Consider the following 22,210-nt stretch of genomic DNA (forward strand, 5'->3'; position numbering starts at 1 on the left):
GGTGGACAGTGAGGCAGCGAACTTTCTAATTCCAGTTCAGGCCTTTGATTGCTAGCTCAAAGCATTGTTTTTCAGTAGGGACTTTGTGTTTGTGTATTTGTACTTGGGAAATTTGCATTTCTGATGTGGATCTCTGTTTCTGATTTGGAACTTGACATTCTACTTGGGCCCGTTTTTTATTTCAAAGCTGTGAAAGCTGCTGAGATCTGCCTCCATCACCTTCGCCTCCCCACCCCATGCAGGATATAAGCACATGATCTTTGGTCTTTTATTTGCATACTCTACTAGTCCTGTCTTCATTGGAGGGAAGCGACTGGCCAGACCTGGGCTGTCTTGCTGGCTGCCTTCCTTGCTGGGCTTCAACTTATCTCCTATGTACACAGCCCTTGGAGTTCAGAGGCCTCTGCTGATCTCTGCCCAACGTCTCCTTCTCTGCATCCAAGCCCCCACTGGTACATACAGGAGCAGAGGCAGACAAAGCAGGCAAGGACTAGGAAAGAGGAGAGAGGCTGGAGACAGGCTGCCAGAAGGCTCAGAGCCCCAGCACACCTCCCTGTTCCAACTCTGTCCACCTTCTGCTATAGCCTCAGCAACAGAAAAGACAGCTAATAAGACAGGAAGTGAGGCCCAGTACCTTCTGGACAGTGGTGTCATTAGCTACGACGCCTAAGATGTCTCAAGAGATGGGAGAGCTCACCCAAACCAGGTTGCAGAAGATCTGGATTCCACACAGCAGCGGCAACAGCGGGCTGCGACGGAGGAGGGGCTGTAAGTGGGGTTTACTTCCGTGGGTTTCAAGGTGGTGGTGGTAGAGTGGGTATAGAAGACAAGCCCCCCCATCCACTCCTATTCCAATTCCAACCTGAAAGTTGGAATAGATAAGCAGTTAGATGAAATAGCTGTAGGATAACAAGAGGCTTAATGTCAGAAAAGGTAGAGAAAGAATGAGAGAAAGAAAGACAGTAAGAGAGAGATGAAGACAGAAAAAAATGAGGATTATGTAAAGACCATCTTAATCAGAGGGATTTTTGACTAGGATTTTTTTTTCTTTCTTATCCAGAGCTTATTTGGAATGCTTCCTGTTTGAAATTTGGTGTTTCTAGTTCAGAACTGTTCAATGTTAGCTTAAAATGTTTTATTTGGGTGACTTCAGTGAAGTGTCTGGAAATTGGTCCTGTCAGATAGTGCTTGGGTGAAATAAGATGATGGTTCCTGTCATTGATTCTCAGGGGACAGGTGCTGGGTACACAAAAGTACCATATCATTGGTCGGTTTTGCTTCTCCGCTTTCTCAAGCGTCTTCTAATAAACTGCCTACTGGGTTGGGAAAGGCTGGGTGTCCTGTCTCCTGCATTGCCTTCTTGGCACATATGGATACTTGCTGCTCTGGGGATTTGAGGGAGAAGACACTCAGTCTCTCGGGAACAGCCTGCTGATGTAACGTTCACTTTGAAAATTTATGAAGGAGCAGGTTCAAAGCAGAAGCAAGCAAAACCTGTAAATATAGATTTTAAGTGGAGTATACCATGTCCCATAGATAACAAAGGACAGTTGTGGACCAAGATGCTTTCAGCCCAAGGATTTTGGCCTGAGGAGCCATAAGGTGGGTGGAGATAAGACAGCTGTGGACTGTGGGACCCAGACATCTCAAGGACCAGCTGACCAAGCTTCCACTAGAGGAGGTCCAGGCCCAGGGCTAATGAGTTGGTTGTTTAGAAGATCCAGGAAGATGTAAGATGTTAAATATTCTGCATAGAATGAAGGCTGTGGATGAAGGAAGAGGGGAAAAACCAGCTTCCTTTTTCTTCCTCCTCCTCTCCACCAGCAGTTTCAATCACTCATCTGGAGATCTAGGAGCTTAGATGAGACTGAGAATTACGTCCCACCCCCACCCACCAAGGCACCCTTGATCCTTTCCAAGGGGCTGTTGGATTTAGCTGGAAAGCAGGCAAGCCACTCTCTGCATACCTGGATCTCCCATAGTTAGGACCCTAATATTCCTGGGAACTCTGTCTTCCAGTTTGGAGAAATAATATCCATAAATCATCTAATATAGTCTCTGTCACATAGAGGGTGCAAATTAATATGTGCTAACTTTAGTTCTGAGCCTTTCTTTCCTCAGCTATAAGACAAGAATTTATACCTACCTCCCCATGTTGTTGGGATGATTCAGACTGCCTAGGTTTGAGTCTCAGCTCTGCCACCTCCTGCCTCTGTGACCTTGGACAAGTCTCTTAATTTATCTGTGCTTCCTTTTCCTCATCTGTAAAAAGAAGTTAATAATAGTGTTGTTGTGAAGATTAGAGAGCTAAAGCAAATAAAATGCTTAGAGAGAGTTCACCGCATAGTAAGTACTCAATAAATGTTAGTTGTTGTTGCTATTATTATTGTTTAAACAAGAAGGTGGGTGTGTGGTCTTTTTACCCATATCTCCAGCATCAAGCCTGGAGCCTGGCACATAGCAGATACTCAGTAAATGGTCACTTTTACTTCCAGTCTACCATTCACCATAGCCAAGCATGGGGCTCTGTGTGTACAAGAGAGTAACTCATTAGTGATTGACTGTATTATGTTAGCCCACAGACACAATAAACTTAGTGCCTTGGACAATATCTGCCTCAGCTCCGTTGCTGGGGAGGCCAGGCTATTTACCCCAGAAAGACCTGAATCCTGTTTTACTTGGAACATCCTCTCTAGAAGACCTGCCTGACCCCAAAGGGGGCAGTGGAGGAGGGGAGGCACACAATCATTTAATGGTGTTGTTCTGAGGATTAAATGCATTAGCTTGTGTAAAGTGCTTGAATAGCTGTGTATATTCATCTGTGACTTATTTTTCTCATTCAACCTTATGTTTTGTATGCCACTTATATTATTGTTGCATGCAGTTGTAGCTTGTTTATTCTCCTTGCTGTGTAATACTTTATTTTGTGAATATCCCATGGTTTATTATCCATCATACTGTTGATGAACATTTAGGCAGTTTCTAGGTCGGGGTTATGAACAATAATGCTATGAAAATTTTTGTCCCCATAAGTTTTGGAATCAGTTTTCCAAGTTACACACACAAACATGCATATATACAGACAAAACTTTTGGGACTTTGATTGGAATTATAATCAATCTGTAGATCAACTTAAGGAGAGTTAACATCTTTGTGATATTGAGTCTTCCGTAAACATGGTATGTGTCTCCATCTATTTAAACTGTATTCATGTTACTTGAGTGAAGTTTTATAATTTAAAAGGGCTTGCACATCATTGTAAGACATTTTTTGCTTATTTTGTTGCTATTGTATATCTTTTTAGAATATTACATTTTATACCAATTTATTGCTAATGTATACAAATATAATTGTGTTTTTGTATAATGCTTTTGTAACTAGCAGACCTGCTAAACTTTCCTATTAATTTTGATAATTTATATGGAAATGACAGTTTTATTTTTCCCCTTCTGATCCTTATTTTTTAATCTCTTTTTCTTGCATTACTGCAGTGCTAGGACTTCATACCTGCAGTACACGCACACTGTTTTCATTCAGTACAGTGTTGAATTGAAATGTTAATATTATACATCTTTATGTTGAACCTAATTTTAAAGCGAATGCTTTTTAAAGTTTCACAATTAAGTTTGCTGTGATATTTTTGTAGATACCATTTAACAGGTTAGGGACGTTCCAGTTTGTTCTTAGTCTACCAATTGGAATTTTTTTTTAAGATGAGTAGATGTCGAATTTTATAAACATGTTTTCTGTATCCACTGAGATGAAGATTAATTTTGTGTTTTAACCTTTTAATGTGAATTACGTTAGAGATTTTTCTTGTTTTGAACTTATCTTGCAGTCCTAAAATAAATAAAAACTGCTGGACTTAGTTTGTTAATATTTTGTTTAAGAATTCGGCATTTTGTTCGTGAATGAGATTGGCCTGTACTTTTTCCATTCTCATGGTCCCCTGTTTGATTTTGGTGTCATAGAATGAAGTGGGAACTATTTCCTTTCATTCTATTTTCTGGTAGAGGTTGTCCAAGGAACTATTTGTTCTTTAAATATTTGGCACAACTTCCAAGTAAAACCATTTGGGCCTTTGTAAGAAAAATTTTAACGGATACAATCTTTTAAATAGTTGTAGAATCATTCCAGTTTGCTATTTCTTCTTGACAGTTTTGTTTAATTATGATTTCCTAGGAATTTTTCTATTTCACATCACTTTTCAAATTTATTTGCATAAAGTTTTTATCTTTGTATTTTTGAAATCTCTGTTGCACTTTCAGTTATATCCTCTTATCCTTGTTTATCTGTACCTTCTCTTTTTCCCTTTTGATCAATATTGCTAGAAGTTTGTCCCTTTTATAAGTTTTTTTTTTAGATAGTCAACTTTTTGGCTTTCTGATTCTTTCTTTTATGTCTTTATTTTTATTTAGCTATTTTCCTTATCATTGTTGAATTTTTTCACTTTCTTTGGACTTATTCTGTTGTTCTTTTTTAACTTCTGGAGTTAAATGCACAGCTCATTAATTTTCAGACTTTCTTCCTTTTGAATATAAACATCTGATGCTATAATTTGCCTACTAAACAGGGATGATATTCCACAGATACATAATTGTATGGACATATAAATTAAAAATATTTCCAGACTATTTCATAAATAGGCACTGCTCCAGGCTTTCTTGGTTTCTTCATCACTTACCCAGTTGCCCTGGCCACCTCAGTTCCTTTCCCAGTACTGCTGGGATCTATATTTTATCATCTGGCAACTAAAAGGTTAATGCCTGGCACAGAAGAAGGCCTCCAGTAATTGGTGCCAGCCCTTGGGGCAGCTTCTGTTTCAACACATCAGTGCCCTTGCTATTTCCAGTTTGATTCCATTCTCGTTAGAAAACAAACTTTGTGTGATTTCAGTTTGAAATCTACTGAGATTTGCTTTATGCACCAACATATGGTAATTGTTGGTAAAAATTCCATGAGAACTTGAAAAAATGTACATTTTAAAATTGGGTTCAGAGTACTATATACTTCAATTAAGTCATGTTTGTTAATCCAGCTCAAATGCCCTATATTATTCCTTGGTTTTGTCTGCTTGTTGATATGGAAAATTTGTTAGTATCTCCTTGTAGCTACATCAATTTTGAAGCTTTGTAAATTGTTACAAACAAATTTAGAATTGCTATATATTTCTGATAAATTGAATATTTATCAATGTGTAAGGAAGTTATTTCTAATAATCTAGTATCATTGGCATTTTGTTCTATAATCAATTTTTTTCTGATGTTAATATATATACATTCACTTTATTTAGTTTAATATTTGCCTGGTATACATTTTCTTATACTTTAAAAATGTTTTTGATAGAGTATAATTCACATACCATAAAACTCACCATTTTAAAGTCTACAACTTAATGGTTTTCAGTGTATTCACATGGTTGTGTACCATCACCACTAACTCCAGAACATTTTTATCACCCTCCCCAAAGAAGCCCCATATTCCTTAGAGTCATTCCAGATTCCCTGCTCCCCTCAGCCAGTGGCAACCACTGAAGTCTACTTATTGTCTCTATAGATTTGCCTATTCTGGACATTTCATGTAAATGGAATCATACAACATGTGGCCTTTTGTATCTGGGTTCTTCCATTGGGCATAAGGTTTTTAAGGTCAATCCATGTTGTAGCATGTGTAGATACTTCATTCCTTTTATAGCTGAATAATTATCTATTGTATAGCTATACCACATTTTGTTCATAAATTCATTAATTGATGGAAATTTGGGTTGTTTCTGCTTTTGGCTATTATGAATAGTGCTGCCATGAACATTCTTGTACAAGTTTTTGGGGGGACATATATTTTCATTTCTCCTGAATATATACCTAGGAGTGGAATTGCTGAGTCATCTGGTAACTCTGTCTATAATGCTTTGAGGATCTGCCAAACTGTTTTTCCAAAGTGGCTTCACCATTTTATATTCCCAAAAGCAACACTGAGTGTTCAAATTTCCCTGTATCCTCATTAACACTTCTTATTGTCCATTTTTTTAAAAAAAATTATAGCCATCCTAAGTAGGTATGAAATGATATCTTATAATTCTCATTTTCATATTACTAATGACTAATAGTGTTGAGCATCTTTTCATATACTTATTGGCCATTTATATATCTTTTTTGAAGTAATGTCTATTCAGATTCTGTCCTCACTTTAAAACTGGGTTATTTATCTTTTTATTTGGATTGACTTGTAACAGTTCTTTTTATATTCTGGAAACTAGCCATATAATTTGCAAATATTTACTCCCATTCTGTGGGTTGTCTTTTCATTTTCTTGATAATGTCTTTTGAGGCACAAAAGTTCTTAATTTTGATGAGGTCCAATTTTCCTATTTTTTTCTTTTATTGCTTGTGCCTTAGCTGTCATATCCCAGAAGCCATTGTCTAATCCAAAGTCACAATGATTTATGCCTAGGTTTTCCTCTAAGAGTTTTACAGTTTTAGCTCTTACATTTAAGCCTTTGACCTATTTTGAGTTAATTTTTGCATTTGGTGTGAAATAGAAGTCCAACTTCATTCTCTACATGTGGATATTCAGTTGTCCCAGCACTATTAGTTGAAGACTCTTTCCCCTACTGAATTGTTTTGGCACCCTTGATGAAAATCAATTGACCATAAATTAGAGAATTCTTTCTGAGTTCTCAGTCCTATTCCATTGGTTTATATATCTATCCTTATGCCAGTGCAAAACTGTCTTTATTACTATAGCTTTTTTAGTTAAGTTTCAAAATTGGAAAGTGTGAGTCTTCCAACTTTGTTCTCCTTTTTCAAGATGATCATGGTTCTTCTAGGCTCCTTGAATTTCCATATGAATTTTAGGATCAACTTGTCAGTTTCTGCAAAGAAGTCAGCTGGGATTTTGATAATGATTGTGTTGAATCTGTAAACCAATTAGAAAATATTGACAATTTAACACTATTAAGTCTTATGACTATGAACATGGGATGTTGTTCCATATATTTAGGTCCTCTTTAACTTCTTTCAACAATATTTTATAGTTTTCAGAGTATGAGTCTTGTATTTCTTCTAAGTATTCCTAAATATTTTGATGCTATTGTAAATTGAATTATTTTTATTAATTTCATTTTGTTTGTTCTTGCATCTTTATAGAAATGTAATAGATTTTAAAATATTGGTCTTGTATCCTGAAACATTGCTGAGCTCATTTATTAGTCCTAATAAGTTATTTTTTAGTGGATTCCTTGGAATTTTCTACATATAAGATAGTTTTATTTCTTCTTTTCCAATCTGTATGCTTTTTATTTATTTTTCTCACCTAATTACCCCCCAGAAACCTCTAATACAATGTTGAAAAAATTAAATGGTAATAGACATTCTTGTCTTATTCCTGATTTTAGAGGATTAGCATACAATCTTTCACCATTAAATGCCATATTAGCCGTGAGTTTTTCATAGATGTCCTTTATCAGATTGAAGAACTTCCCTTCTAGTCTTAGTTTGTTGTGTGGTTTTATCATGAAGGGGTGTTTAATTTTTCACATGCCTGTTTTTGTGTCCATTAAGATGATGATGTGGTTTTGGTCCATTATTCTACAGATGTAGTCTATCATATTACTTAATTTTCAGAGGTCTAACCAACCTTTCATTCCAATAATAAAGCTAATTTGGTGACAGTTTATAAAGTTTTTTATACTTTGCTAGATTCAATTTGCTAATACCTTGTTGAGAATTTCTGCATCTATATTCATAATGTATTGTTGTATAATTTTCTTTCTCTCTGGTAACTTTGTCTGCCTTTGGGATCACAGAAATACTGGCCTCAAGGAATGAGTTCAGAAATATTCCCTCCTAATCTATTTTTTGAAAGAGCTTTTGAAGAATTGGTGTTAATTCCTTAAATATTTGATAGAATTCACCAGTGAAGCCATCTAATCCTGGACAGTACTTTTTGGCAAGGTTTTGGTTACTTATTTAATCTCTTTACTTGTTATAGACCAATTCAGATTTCTTTTCTTCTTGAATCAGTTTTGGGAGTTTGTATTATTCTAATAATTTGCCCATTTCATCTAAGTCATCTATTGTGTTGGCATACAGTTGCTCATAGCATTCCCTTATAATTATTTTTATCTCCATAGAGTCAGTAGTAACACTCCTCTTTCATTCCTGAATTTATTAATTTGAGGGTTTTTTTCATCAATCTAACTAAAGGTTTGTTGAGTTTGTTAATCTTTTCAAAGAACCAACTTTTGGGTTTGTTGATTTTCTTTAATGCTTTTCTATTCTCTCTCTAATGATTATATCCCTCCTTCTGGTTCATACACTTGTGAATTTTCCAAAGTTATCTCTGATATTAATTTATAATTTTACTCCATTATGGTTAGAGAACATAATTTATATGATTTCAATCCTTTTAAGTTTATTATAGCTTATTTTATGATATAGACTATGATCTGTCTTGGAGAGTATTCAATGTGTGCTTGAGAAGAATGTGTATTCTGTTGTTTTGAATTGGAATGTTTTATAGATGTCTGTTAGGACTGGTTTGTGTATAGTGTTGTTCAAGTCTTCTATTTATCTGTTTATCTTCTGACTAGATGTTCTATTCACTATTGAAAGTGGAATGTTAAAGTCTCCAACTATTGTCATTGAATTGTCTATTTCTCTCTTCAATTCTATCAGTTTTTGATCCATATATCTTGGGGCCCTGGTTTTAGGCATATATACTTATAATTATCATGTATTCCTTATGGTCTGAACTTTTTGTCATTATATAATGTCTGTATATACCTCTAGCAATGTTTTTCAACATCTCTTTCTTCTGATAGAGCTGGACACTGAGTATTAGAAATGGAAATTAGTATTAGAGTAATTAGTATTAGTATTAGAGATCCTAATATAGCCACTGCAATTTTCTTCTGGTTGCTCTTTGCATGGTGTATTTTTTACATTCTTTTACTTTCAATCTATTTGTATCTTTTAATCTAAAGTGTATCTTCTGCAGGCATCATACAGTTGGATTTTGTGTTTCTTAATCCAATCAGACACTTTCTACCTTTTGATTGGATTGCTTAATCTATTTACATTTGATGTTATTATTGATGTAGTTGGATTTAGATGTACTGTTTTTCTTACTTTCCCATATGGCTGATGTCTTTTTCTCCTCTATTCTTCCTTTCATTTCCAAAAGAAAATGCTATCTAGTTTGATATTTAATTTCTTTCACTACGTATTTTGAGATATTTTCTTTTATTTAACATTTTTATTGATTTATAATCATTTTACAATGTTGGGTCAAATTCCAGTGTACAGCACTATTTTTCAGTTATACATAAACATATATATGTATTCATTGTCACATTTCTTTGTATGTGAGCTACCATAAGATCTTGTATATATTTCCCTGTGCTATACAGTATAATCTTGTGTATCTATTCTACATTTTGAAATTCCAGTCTATCCCTTCCCACCCCCTGCCTCCTTGGCAACCACAAGTTTGTATTCTATGTCTATGAGTCTGTTTCTAATTCTATTTATGTTTTGTTCAGTTTTACGGCTGAATAGTATTCCATTGTATAAATATACCACCACTTCTTTATCCAGTCATCTGTTGATGGACATTTAGGCTTTTTCCATGTATTGGCTATTATAAATAGTGCTGCTATAAACATTGGGGTGCAGGTGTCTTTTTGGAGTAGGGTTCCTTCTGGGTATATGCTCAGGAGCGGGATTCCTGGGTCATATGGTAAGTCTATTTCTAGCCTTTTGAGGGATCTCCATAGTGTTTTCCACAGTGACTGCACAAAACTACATTCCCATCAGCAGTGTAGGAGGGTTCCTTTTTATCCACAGCCTCTCCAGCATTTGTCATTTGTGGACTTTTGAATGATGGCCATTCTGACTGGTGTGAGGTGATACCTCATTGTAGTTTTGATTTGCATTTCTCTGATAATTAGTGATATTGAGCATTTTTTAATGTGCCTATTGATCATTTGTATGTCTTCCTTGGAGAATTGCTTGTTTAGGTCTTTTGCCCATTTTTGGATTGGGTTGTTTATTTTTTTCTTATTGAGTCGTATGAGCTGCTTATATATTCTGGAGATCAAGCCTTTGTTGGGTTCATTTGCAAAAATTTTCTCCCATTCCGTAGGTTGTCGTTTTGTTTTACTTATGGTTTCCTTTACTGTGCAGAAGCTTGTAAGTTTCATTAGGTCCCATTTGTTGATTCTTGCTTTTATTTCTATTGCTTGTGTAGACTATTCTAAGAGAACATTTTTGAGATGTATGTGAGATAATGTTTTGCCTATATTTTCTTCTAAGAGGTTTCTTGTATCTTGTCTTATGTTTAAGTCTTTGATCCATTTTGACTTGATTTTTGTGTATGGTGTAAGGGAGTGTTCTAGCTTCATTGATTTACATGCTGCTGTCCAGTTTTCCCAACACCATTTGCTGAAGAGACTGTCTTTATTCCATTGTATATTCTTGCCTCCTTTGTCGAAGATTAGTTGACCCAAAGTTTGTGGGTTCATTTCTGGGCTCTCTATTCTGTTCCATTGGTCTATATGTCTGTTTTTGTACCAATACCATGCTGTCTTGATTACTGTAGCTCGATGGTATTTTCTGAAGCCTGGGAGAGTTATTCCTCCAGCCTCTTTCTTTCTCTTCGTAATGCCTTGGCAATTCTAGGTCTTTTGTGGTTCCATATAATTTTATTATGATTTGTTCTAGTTCTGTGAAATATGTCCAGAGTAATTTGATAGGGATTGCATTAAATCTGTAGATTGCCTTGGGCAGTGTGCCCATTTTAACAATACTGATTCTTCCAATCCAAGAGCATGGGATAGCTTTCAATTTTTTAAAGTCTTCTTTAATTTCCTTCATCAGTATTTTATAGTTCTCCATGTGTAAGTCTTTCACCTACTTGGTTAGATTTATTCCTAGGTATTTTATTACTTTGGGTGCTATTTTAAAGGGGATTGTTTCTTTACTTTCTTTTTCTGTTGATTCATCATTAGTGCAAAGAAATGCAACTGACTCTTCAATGTTAATCTTGAACCCTGTTACCTTTCTGAATTCTTCGATCAGCTTTAGTAGTTTTTGTGTGGACCTCTTAGGGTTTTCTATGTATAATAACATGTTGTCGGCATATAATGACACTTTTACCTCTTCTTTTCCAATTTGGATCCCTTTTATTACTCTCTTTTGCCTGAGTGCTGTGGCTAGGACTTCAAAGACTATGTTGAATAGGAGTGGTGATAGTGGGCATCCTTGTCTTGTGCCAGATTTTAGTGGGAAGCTTTTGAGTGTTTCACTGTTGAGCACTATGCTGGCTATAGGTTTGTCATATATAGCTTTTATGATGTTGAGATATGTTCCCTCTATACCCACTTTGGCGAGAGTGTTTATCATAAATGGTGTTGAATTTTATCAAATGCTTTTTCTGCATCTATTGAGATGATCATGTGGTTTGTGTCCTTTCTCTTGTCGATGTGATGTATTACATTGATTTATGTATGTTGAACCACCCTTGTGTTCCTGGGATGAACCCCACTTGGTCATGATGTATGATCGTTTTTATGTGCTGTTGGATTCTATTTGCTAATATTTTGGTAAGGACATTTGCATCTATATTCATCAGTGATATTGGCCTATAATTCTCTTTTTTGGTGGTGTCTTTGCCTGGTTTTGGTATCAGGGTGATGGTGGCTTCATAGAATGAGTTTGGGAGTATTCCCTCCTTTTCAGTCTTCTGGAAGAGCTTGAGAAGGACTGGTATGAGTTCTTCTTTGTATATTTAGTATAATTCCCCAGTGAAGCCGTCGGGTCCTGGACTTTTATTGGTAGGTAGGTTTTTTTAGTGCTAATTCGATTTCATTTCTAGTGATCAGCTTGATGAAGTGGTCAGTTTCTTCTTGATTCAGTCTTGGTGGACTGTATGTTTCCAGAAACTTTTCCATCTCCTCTACATTATTCATTTTCTTTCCATATAGTTTTTCATAATATTCTTATATGATATTCTGTATTTCTATGTTATTTGTTGTAATTTCTCCATTTTCCTTTCTTATTTTGCTTATTTATGCTTCTCTTTTTCTACTTTGTGAGTTTGGCCAGAGGTTTGTCAATCTTATTTACTCTTTCAGAAAACCAGCTTTTGGTTTGATTGATTTTTTTTCTATTGTTTTTAAATTTCTATTTTACTTATTCCCTCCCTGATCTTTATTATTTCCTTCCTTCTGCTGACTTTTGGTTTCTTTTGCTCTTATTTTCTAATTCTTTTGGCTGGTGGGTTAGATTGTTTATTTGAGACTGTTTTCTTTTTTTTTTTTTTTTTTTTTTTTTTTTTTTGAGGAAGGCCTGTATCACTATAAAACTTCCATCTTAGCACTACCTTTGCTGCATCCTGTAAATTTTGTGTGGTAGAATTTTCATTGTCGTTTGTCTCAAGGTATTTTTTAATTTCAACTTTGATTTCCTCATTGACCCACTGCGGCTTTTTTCTAGCATACTGTTTAATCTGCATGTTTTCATTTTTTTTCTCCTTTGTTTCTCTGTTGTTGATTTCTAGTTGCATGGCATTGTGGCCAATAAAGATGCTTGAAATAATTTCTATCTTCTTAAAATTGTTGAGGCTTCTTTTCTGCCCAAGTACATGATCAATCCTAGAAAATGTTCCATGTGCACTTGAAAAGAATGTATATCCTAGTTTTTGTGGGTGTAATGCTCTGTAAATATCCACCAAGTATAATTTTTCTATTGTATCATTTAATTTCTCTGTTGCCTCATTTATTTTCTGTCTGGAAGGTCAGTGATCTTAATGCGGTGTTAAAATCTCCAACAGTGATTTTAATGCAGTCTAGTGATGTTAATGTGGTGTTAAAATCTCCAACAGTGATTCTATTCCCATCAATTTCCCCCTTTATCTCTGTTAGTAATTGTTTTATGTACTTAGGTGCTCCTATATTAGGTACATGTATATTAATGAGTGTAATATCCTCATCTTGTATTACTCCTTCAATCATTGTAAAATGTCCTTCTTTATCTTTCTTAATTGCCTTTGTTTTAAAGCCTATTTTGTCTGAAATCAGTATTGCTACACCTGCTTTCTTGGCTTTTCCATTTGCATGGAATATCCTTTTCCATCCTTTCACTCTCAATCCATATGTATCCTTATCCATAAAGTGGGTCTCTTGTATGCAGCATGTTGAAGGTTCTTGCTTTATTATCCAATCTGTTACTCTATGTCTTTTGACTGGACCATTTAATCCATTGACATTTACAGTAATTAATGATAGATATGTGTTTATTGCCATTTTGAACTTATTTTTGCAGTTGATTTGGTACTTCCTCTTTGTTCCTTTCTTCTTCCTTTTGTGGTTTGATAATTTTCCTTTGTATTATCTTGGCTTTTATTTAGTTTTGGGGACTCACTTGTAAGTTTTTGGCTTGTGGTTACCCTTAATAAGTTGTCTATTAATCCATTACTATAACTATAACTGATAATAATGTAAGCTCAAACCCATCCTACCAAGAACAAAAATTTAAAAAAGAAAAACCAAAACTCTATTTTCTTGCTTCCCTCTCCCACTCTTAATGATTTAGATGTCTTATTTTACAATTTCATGTTTATTCTATTTGTAATTCATGGTAGTTATCACCTTTCCAGTTATGAGTTTCTCATTTCTATAGCATCCTGCTTCTTTTCTATTTAGAGTAGACCTTTCAATATTTCTTTTAGCATGGGTTTAGTGTTACTAAACTCTTTTAGTTTTTGCTAGTCTGTGAATGTCTCTATCTCTCCTTCTATTCTAAAGGATAGCCTTGCTGGATAAAGTATCTTAGGCTGCATCTTTTTTTCATTCAGGACTTTGAATATATCTTGCCACTCCCTTCTGGCCTGTAGTGTTTGTGTAATGAATTCAACTGCAAGCCTTATGGGGGTTCCCTTGTAACTCACTGTTTTTCTCTTGCTGCCTTTAGGATCATTTCTTTATCCTTAACCCTGGCCATCTTGATTATAATATGTCTTGGTGTGGGTCTGTTTGGGTTCTTCCTGTTAGGGACCCTGTGAGCTTCCTGTACTTGGATATCTGATTCCTTCTTTCGTTTTGGGAAGTTTTCAGTCATGATTTCTTCCAATACCTTTTCAATCCCCTTTGTTGTTTCTTCCCTTCTGGAACCCCTATTATGCATAGATTGGCTTGCTTTATAATATCCCATAGGTCCGTTGTGTTCTTTTCATTGTTTTTTATTTGTTTTTCTCTCAGATGTTCTGATTGGGTGCTTTCTGTTGTCCTGTCTTCTAGGTCACTAATTCACTCCTCTGCATTATCTAGTCGGCTTTGCACAGCCTTTAGATCATTTCTCATCTCAGCCAATGAGTTTACCAATTCTACTTGGCTCTTCTTCATAGCTTCAATTTCATTTTTGACATATTTTATATCTTTAAACACTATCTCTTTTAGTTCCTTCAGTACCTTGATCACTTCTTTTTTGAAATCCTGATCTAGTAGGCTATCAATGTCTATTTCATTGGTCGTGCTTTCAGGGGATTTCTCTTGCTCTTTTCATTGGGAATGGTTCCTCTGCTTCTTCATCTTGCTCATATCTCTCTGGCACTATGGCTTATAGACTATCAGTTATCTATTGTGGTCCTTAAGGAGTTTATTTATTTATCTATCTAAAGCCTATGCAGGAATAAAACTTAAAAAGAGAGAGAATTTTAACAGAAAGGAGAAAAAAAGATTTGAAAACAGTGTATAATCAATAATAGAAGAGCAAGTTGAAGCAGAATAGCAATTGAGTTGAGACATCTTTATAAAATCTTAAGAAAAGGAGAAAGAACAAAAACAATATTTGAAACCTGTGTATAATCAATAACAGGAGATCAAAACCAAGAGAAATGAAAATGAAATGAGGTAGAATTATTAAAAATTAAAAAATAATATTTTAAAAGAATAATTTAAAAGAGATTAAAACTGGAAACATATACAATTGTTTAAAAAGTAAAAATTGAAAAGGTAATAGAAAATAGAACATATAAATAAAGATAAAATAAAAAGAATTTTAACAGAAGGGAGAAATAAAGGTTTGAAAACAGTGTATATTAAATAATGGAAGAGCAAGTTGAAGCAGAATAGCAATCGGTTTGAGATGTCTTTTAAATACCTTAAAAAAAGGAGAAAAGAACAAAAAAATTGAAACCTGTGTATAATCAATAACAGGCAATCAAAACCAAGAGAAATAAAAATGAAATTAGGTGGATTTAAAAATAATAATAATAATAAAAATATTTTAAAAGAAAAATTTTAAAGGGATTAAAACTGGAAGCATATACAATTGTTTAAAAAGTAAAAATTGAAAAGGTAATAGAAAATGTAGCAGATTAAAAAAAGAGGGGGGCAATGTGTTCTCGTGGAGACTGTGAGCTCTTAATGATTTTATTGAGAGGTCTTTCTGTCTTTGCCCTGTTTCACGAACTCAGCTTGCTGCTTCCAGAGGCCCTCCATTGTCACCCCTCGTCTGTGCTGCTCCCAGTGCCTGTCAGCAAGCAGATTGCACCCCCTCCCAACACTGCAGTCAGGTGCTGCACTCTTACACAGTGGTCGGGTGGGTCACTCCCCCTCCCAATGCCACAGTCAGATGCTGTGCTCGGGGAGGTAGTCGGGTGGATCACACCCCTTCCCAGCACTGTGGTCAGGTGCTAAGCTCCTGCCAGGAAGGCGGGTAGCCACCTGCCCTCTCCCAATGCCAATTGCTCCCCTGCTCTGTGCAGCTGCCCGCTCTGCCTAGCTTCCACCCTCCATAGGTGGGCTCGGGGAAAATGGCGGAACAGCCCCACCCCTGCTCCATGCCAAACTCAGCTCCTTGTTTGTCTTGGTGGTGTGAGTTCTCTGAGGTACCAGGGCAAAAAGATCCTATCTGCCTTGGGCTGTAAACAAGTCTCTGGCCTTTGAGGCTGCTGAGCCCTTAGGTATGGATTCATGTTTCGACCCTGACCCCGCCCCCCACCCCGGCTCCCGCCTGGGTACTAAGCACCAGAGGATATGGTGGCTATGGCTGAGCCCCGCCTCTCTTCTCCTGAAAACCTTCAAGGGGTTTCCAGAGATGGGGTATGGCACACTTCCCTCCAGGGCACATCAGCCTTGTTTATTTATGGAGGGCTTAGGTTGTTTTGCCCTGTGTACTCACTCATCCACGGTGCACACACCCTGCAGTCCCCTAGGGTTTCTTCTGTGCATCCTGCCCCAGTTCTCAGCCCAGCTCAGGCAGCCTGTCCCATCCCCCACCTGCCACTTTGCTTCTAGGGCTGGAGGTTGCAGAGACCCTCTGTGCCCATTTAACTTAGTTCTGTCAGTCAAGGGCTGCTCTGTACAGATCTGAGCGTTGGAGGTTCCCCCTTTGTCCCACTGACCTCTCCTTTGGAGAGGGGGAGACCCAGTAAACAAGCGCTACTCCTCCTTTGCCACTCCCTCCCCACAGGTCCAGCCCAGCACTGTTTTGCTTTTCCTTCTTTCTTTTTTCCTTTTCTCCTACCAGGTTCATGGCATCTTTGTCTTTTGAAGAGGGTGATGTTTTGTCAGAGTTCAGCAGGTGCTCTGGTTGGCTAGGTGGGTCCGCGGATATGAGTTTTGGTGTATTTGTGGGAGAGGGTGAGCTACGAGCATCCTTCTACTCCACCATCTTGGCCCCTCCACCTGGATATGATTTTAAATGTGATTGTTGTTTTACTTTCTCTTTCTGATATTTCATTATTAGTGTATAGAAGCACAACAGATATCTGTATATTAAACTCATATCTTGCAAATTTACTGAATTCATTAATTAGATCTAATAGTTTTTTGGTCGAGATTTTAGCATTTTCTATATATAGTATCATGTCATCTGCAAATAGTGACAGTTTTACCACTTCCCTTCTAATTTGGATCACTTTTATTTATTTTTCTTTTTCTGATTGCTGTGGCTAGGACTTCCAATACTGTGTTGAATAGAAGCAATGAAAATGAGCACCCTTGTCTTTTTCCTTAATTTAACAGGAAGACTTTCATCTTTTTATCATTGGATATTATGTTAGCTATGGGTTTATCAAAAAGTACCTTTATTATTTTGAGATATGTTCCCTCTATATCCCCATCAATGAGAGTTCTTATGATGGGTGAATGTTCAATTTTGTCAAATGCTTTTTCTGCATCTAGTGGGATGATCATGTTGTTTTTGTCTTTCTTTTTGTTAATGTGGTGTTTCACATTGACTTGTGTATGTTGAACCATCCTTGTGACCCTGGAATAAATCCAGTTGGATCATGGTGTGTGATCCTTTCTGTGTACTGTTGGATTCAGTTTTCCACCATGTACATCACATTATGCTTCTCTCTTCATACTGTATTTGTCTCATATATCACCTCTGCTTTCACTGAGGATCCCAATATAGTATGTTATATACACAATGCTATATTTTTTGCTTTCTGGCATCCAGGAAGAATTAAAGAACTCAAAAATGCAGGAAAATCTATTATATTATCCAGATATTTAACATTTCTGTTGTACTTCCTTCATTGTCTATATTCTTAGCTTCCTTCTGATATCATTTTCTTTCTGTCTAAAGAACATTTTAGCATTTCTTTTAGTGATGGTACGCCAGCTACAAGTTCTCTTAGTTTTCCTTCACTGAGAAAGTTTTCTTTTACCTTCTTGAATGATGAATACTTTAGCTGCATATAGAATACTAGGTTGACAACTTTCTTCTTTCAGTACTTCAAAAAATTGTGCCACTTTTCTCTGGCCTCCATGGCTTCTAATAAATCTGCAGCCATTTGAATCATTGTTATTTCTGTACAGTAATGTGTCATTTTTTCCAACTACTTTCAAAATTATTTCCTTTTCTTTAGTTTTCAGCAGTTTGATTATGATGTGTCTAGATGAGTTCTTATGGTTTTATGCTATTTAGTATTTGCTCAGCTCCTTGAATCTCAAGCTAATATTTGTCATCAGTATGGTAAGTTTTCTGTCCTAATTTTCTCACATACATTTTCATGTTCTCTTCTTTCTCTTCTCCACCTGGAACTCCAGTAACATGAATATTAGTCATTGTTTTCAATACACAGGTCCCTGGATCTCTATTCTCTTTTTTCAATATTTTATCTCTCTGTTGTCCATATTGGATGGTTTCTGTTGATGAATCTTTCAGTTTACTGACTCTTGTCATTTTTACTCTGCCATTGAGTCTATTCGGTGAGGGGTTTTGTTTGGTTATTGTGCTTTTCAATTTTAAAATTTCTACTTGATTCTTGTTTATCTACTGTTTCTTTGCTGAGTCTTTCTATTTTAATATTTGTTTCAAGATTGCTTGTGTTTGCTCATTCAAGAATTTTTATAATAGGTTAAGAGAATTCCAACATCTGTGTCATCTCATTATTCATGTCTCATTATTCATGTCTGTTTATCATGTCTTTTATCATATGCACATACCATGTCTTTTATCATGTGCACTGAAATTTCATGGCTATTTGTATGTTGGTTAATTTTAGTTTGTATCTCGGACATTGTAAATATCATTTGAGACCAAGAGTATTGCTTTTATCCTGTGTAGATTGATATTTTTGTTTTACCTTTCTGTGTGTTGTAGTTCTAACATGAAATTCAGTTTTCAAAACTTTTGTAGTACTATTTAGGTCAGGCTTGTGTGTGCACTACCTAGTGGTCAGTGTGGAACTTGGGTAAGGGTATATACTTACTAGTTCAGATTCCAGATCTTTGGTATGCTAATTAGGATCACATCAAAGCACTCACAGATAAAACATGAGCCCAGGAGTTGAAAACAACTTCTTGCAATTTCTCTTCTAAACTGTTCCCTCTCCTGTATTTTTTCAGTACTTTCCAGTTCCCTAGGCTCCCATTTTCTGTCATCTGTTCAGAAACCTTCTACTCTCTTGGTTTATCACTTCTAGAAACAAGCTGCAGGAGGAGAGAGAAAGAGGAAAATTAGCATGAAGTTTAGTTTTGTCCCCTTGATGCCATGGCTCCACCTAGAGAAATGACCTTATCTGTGAGAGTTTTGATTCCTGGAGGGTCCCTTTATGTACTACTCTTGCTTCCAGACTACCTTTGCTGTCACTACTCCCACTATAGGACCAAAACAGAAGTAGAATAAATAAAAACCTAAGGAATTTCCCATATTCTCTCTGAACTTTAGGAATTCTCTTTTCCACTACCCAGGCCAGAACATCCAGGCTTCTTCTGTATTGAAATTTGCTAAACAATGTTCCCTTCTGGGTTTCATATCATGTTCAATTCAGTCTCAAGGTGCTGGGAGGAAACAAATAATGTTTAACTCATAACTGTTTAGGTGATATTTTCAAACTCTGGTGTTTTTTCCAATCCACTTTCCTATATATACTTTCCTGTTTTCAAATAGGTGTCCCTGCATTCTGTCAAGGTTTTATATTTGAGTTTGTAAGATATAAAAGAAGGTCCCAGATCTGGACACAGTTGTATGTGTTTTGTAGATAGTATATAATTGAGTCTTCCTTTTTAGTCCACTCTGACAATCTGTCTTTTAATTGCTGTGTTTAGACAATTCACATTCAAAATGATTATTAATATAGTTGGATTAAAATCTACCATCTTGCTATTTATATATTCATTGCATTTGTTCTTTGTTTATTCTCTCTCTCACCTTTTCTCATTCTATTTGAGCATTTTTTGTGATCCTATTTTATCTCCTCTATTTACCTGTCATTTATACATCTTTTTTATTACTCTTTTAGTGATTCCTCTAGGGTTTACAATGTACAGTTTAAAATAATTTGGGTTCAACTTCAAATAACACTATATCACTTCATATGTAGTACAAGTACCTTACAATAGAATATTCCCAATTCCTTCCTTTCCTTGTGTCACTGTTGTATTCATATCATTTTTCCATATGCGATAAATGCCAATACATTGTTACTATTATTGCTTTAAACAGTCAGGTTTTTAATTGAAATATAGTGGACATACAATGTTATGTTAGTTTTCAGGTTTACTGATATTTTCATACAGTATGAAATGACCATCATGATAAGTCTAGGAACCATCTGTCCCCATACAAAGTTATAACAATATTATTGACCATATTCCTTATGCTGTATACTACATCCCTGTGGCTTATTTATTTTATAGCTGGAGGTTGTACCTCTTAATCCTCTTCAGCCTATTCACCTCCACCCCCTCCTTTCTGGCAACCATCCCTTTGTTCTCTGTATCTACAAGTCTGTTTTCATTTTGTTTTGCTTGTTTGTTTTAATTTTTAGATTTCACATATAAGTGAGATCATATGGTATTTGTCTTTCTCTGTCTGACTTATTTCACTTAACATAATACTCTCTCGATCCATCCACGTAGTCAAAAATGGCAAGATTTTATTTTTTATGACTGAGTAATATTCCCTTGTATGTATTTGTAAATATGTGCATTGTGTGTGTATGTGTGTGTGTGTATATATATATACACATACATCTTCTTTATCCATTTGTCTATTGATGGACACTTAGGTTGCTTCCATATCTTGGCTATTGTAAATAATGCTTCAATGAACAATGGTGTGCATATATCTTTTTGAATCAGTGTTTTTGTTTTCTTCAGGTGAATACCCAGAAGTGAAATTGTTGGATCATATGGAAGTTCTATTTTTAACTTTTTTGAGGGTCCTCACAATGTTTTCCATAGTGGCTGCACCAATTTATACTCCCACCATCAGTGCATAAGGGTTCCCATTTCTCCACATTAATTAGTTATTTTTTAGAACAATTAAGAATATGGAAAATAAAAAGATATATTTTGCCCTCATTTATTCCTTTTCCAATGCTCTTACTTTAATTATATAGATCCAATTTCTGACCTATATCATATCCCTTTTGCCTAAATAGTGTCCTTTAATATTTCTTATAAGGCAAGTATGCTGGTAATGAATTTCCTGTTTTTATTTGTCTGAAAAAAGTCTTTATTTTGCCTTTAATTTTGAAGGGCATTTTTGCTGAATTTAGAATTGGATTGGCGGGGCTTTTTTTAAAGTTTAAATACTTTAAAGATTTCATTCCATTATCTTTTTGTTTATGTAGCTTCTGATAATAAGTATACTGTAATTCTTCTTTTTTCCTCTCTAGGTCAGGTGTTCCCTCCACCCCTGTTTCCTGGTTGCCTTCAGGATTTTATTTTGCCTGACTTTCTGCAGTTTGAATTTGATATGTCTGAGTGGGGTGTGGTTCTTTTAAAAATTTTATTCACCCTGCTTGTTGTTCTCTAAGATACTTGGATCTGTGGTGTATATCAACCACTAATTTTGAAAAACTTTGGCAATAATTTCTTTAAATATTTCTTCTCCATTCTCTCTCTCTCTTTTCCTTCTGGTATTCTAACTTGATAGTGTCCCAAAGTTCTTGGATGTTTTGTTGTTTTCCTTTTTTTACTCTTTTTCCCTCTGTGCATTTCTCTTGATCTACCTTCAAGTCACTGATTCCTCAGCTGTGTCAAGTTCACTTATGAGTACATTGAAGGCATTCTTCAGATCTGTTAATGTATTTTTTTCTCTTGCATTTACATTTGATTTTTTCTTATACTTTTCATCCCCTTGCTGAAATTACCTATGTGATATTGCATGTTGTCTAACTTTTCCAATAAAGCCTTTAACATATTAATCATAGCTATTTTAAATTGCCTGTCTGAAATTCCATCATGTGGGTCATAACTGAGTCTGGTCCTGATGATTATTTTTTTGCCTCTTCAGACTATGTTTTTTTCTTGCCTTGATTCTTCCCTTTGTACTGCTCCCTGGAGACAATTTATCTCTTGCATCGTTTAAAAATATAGTCCACGATTTTTTTTTTATTTCTTTTAACCTAGTAGGGGGTGAATAGGGGACTAGGGACATTCTATGTTATTCTGATTAAGCCTCAGTCTTAAGCAGGTTTATCCGGAGTCATGGAGTCATTTCCCAAATCGCCCCTCCTCTAAATATAAAGGTGGGTCTAGCACATATTCCTGTCCCTCCTGGATTAAAGCATTTTTTTTCCATTTTTCTTCTCTACCTGCAGTGAGTTTCCACCAGTGTCCTCAGTTCCTTCTGCAAATTAAGGCTTATTTTCCTTAGGGAAGATAGAGTAGATTGGTCTGGGCAGAGCTTCAGTGGTATTGTGCATCTGCCAGCTGCAGTGAATTTCCAACACTGTTCTCAAGCTAGTT

At 35.7% G+C, this 22,210-nt stretch overlaps 1 protein-coding gene across 15 annotated transcripts in view; it reads left to right on the forward strand.

The window, feature by feature from the left end:
• PFKFB1 (6-phosphofructo-2-kinase/fructose-2,6-biphosphatase 1) overlaps positions 1-22,210 on the forward strand; it is a 53,499-nt gene that overhangs the window by 4,126 nt on the left and 27,163 nt on the right. For 13 of the 15 annotated variants that reach the window (XM_074359721.1, XM_074359713.1, XM_045517179.2 and 10 more), the window contains exon 2: positions 188-768. The exons of 1 other annotated variant lie outside the window; for it this stretch is intronic. In XM_074359721.1, the coding sequence (XP_074215822.1) occupies positions 672-768 (97 nt within the window). In that variant the 5' untranslated portion in view covers positions 188-671. The remainder of the gene's footprint in view (positions 1-187; positions 769-22,210) is intronic. One more of the 15 variants, XM_074359714.1, reaches the window with a different exon arrangement.

This window comes from Camelus bactrianus, chromosome X (genome assembly GCF_048773025.1).
Source record: "Camelus bactrianus isolate YW-2024 breed Bactrian camel chromosome X, ASM4877302v1, whole genome shotgun sequence".
In the NCBI taxonomy this organism is placed as follows: Eukaryota; Metazoa; Chordata; class Mammalia; order Artiodactyla; family Camelidae; genus Camelus; species Camelus bactrianus.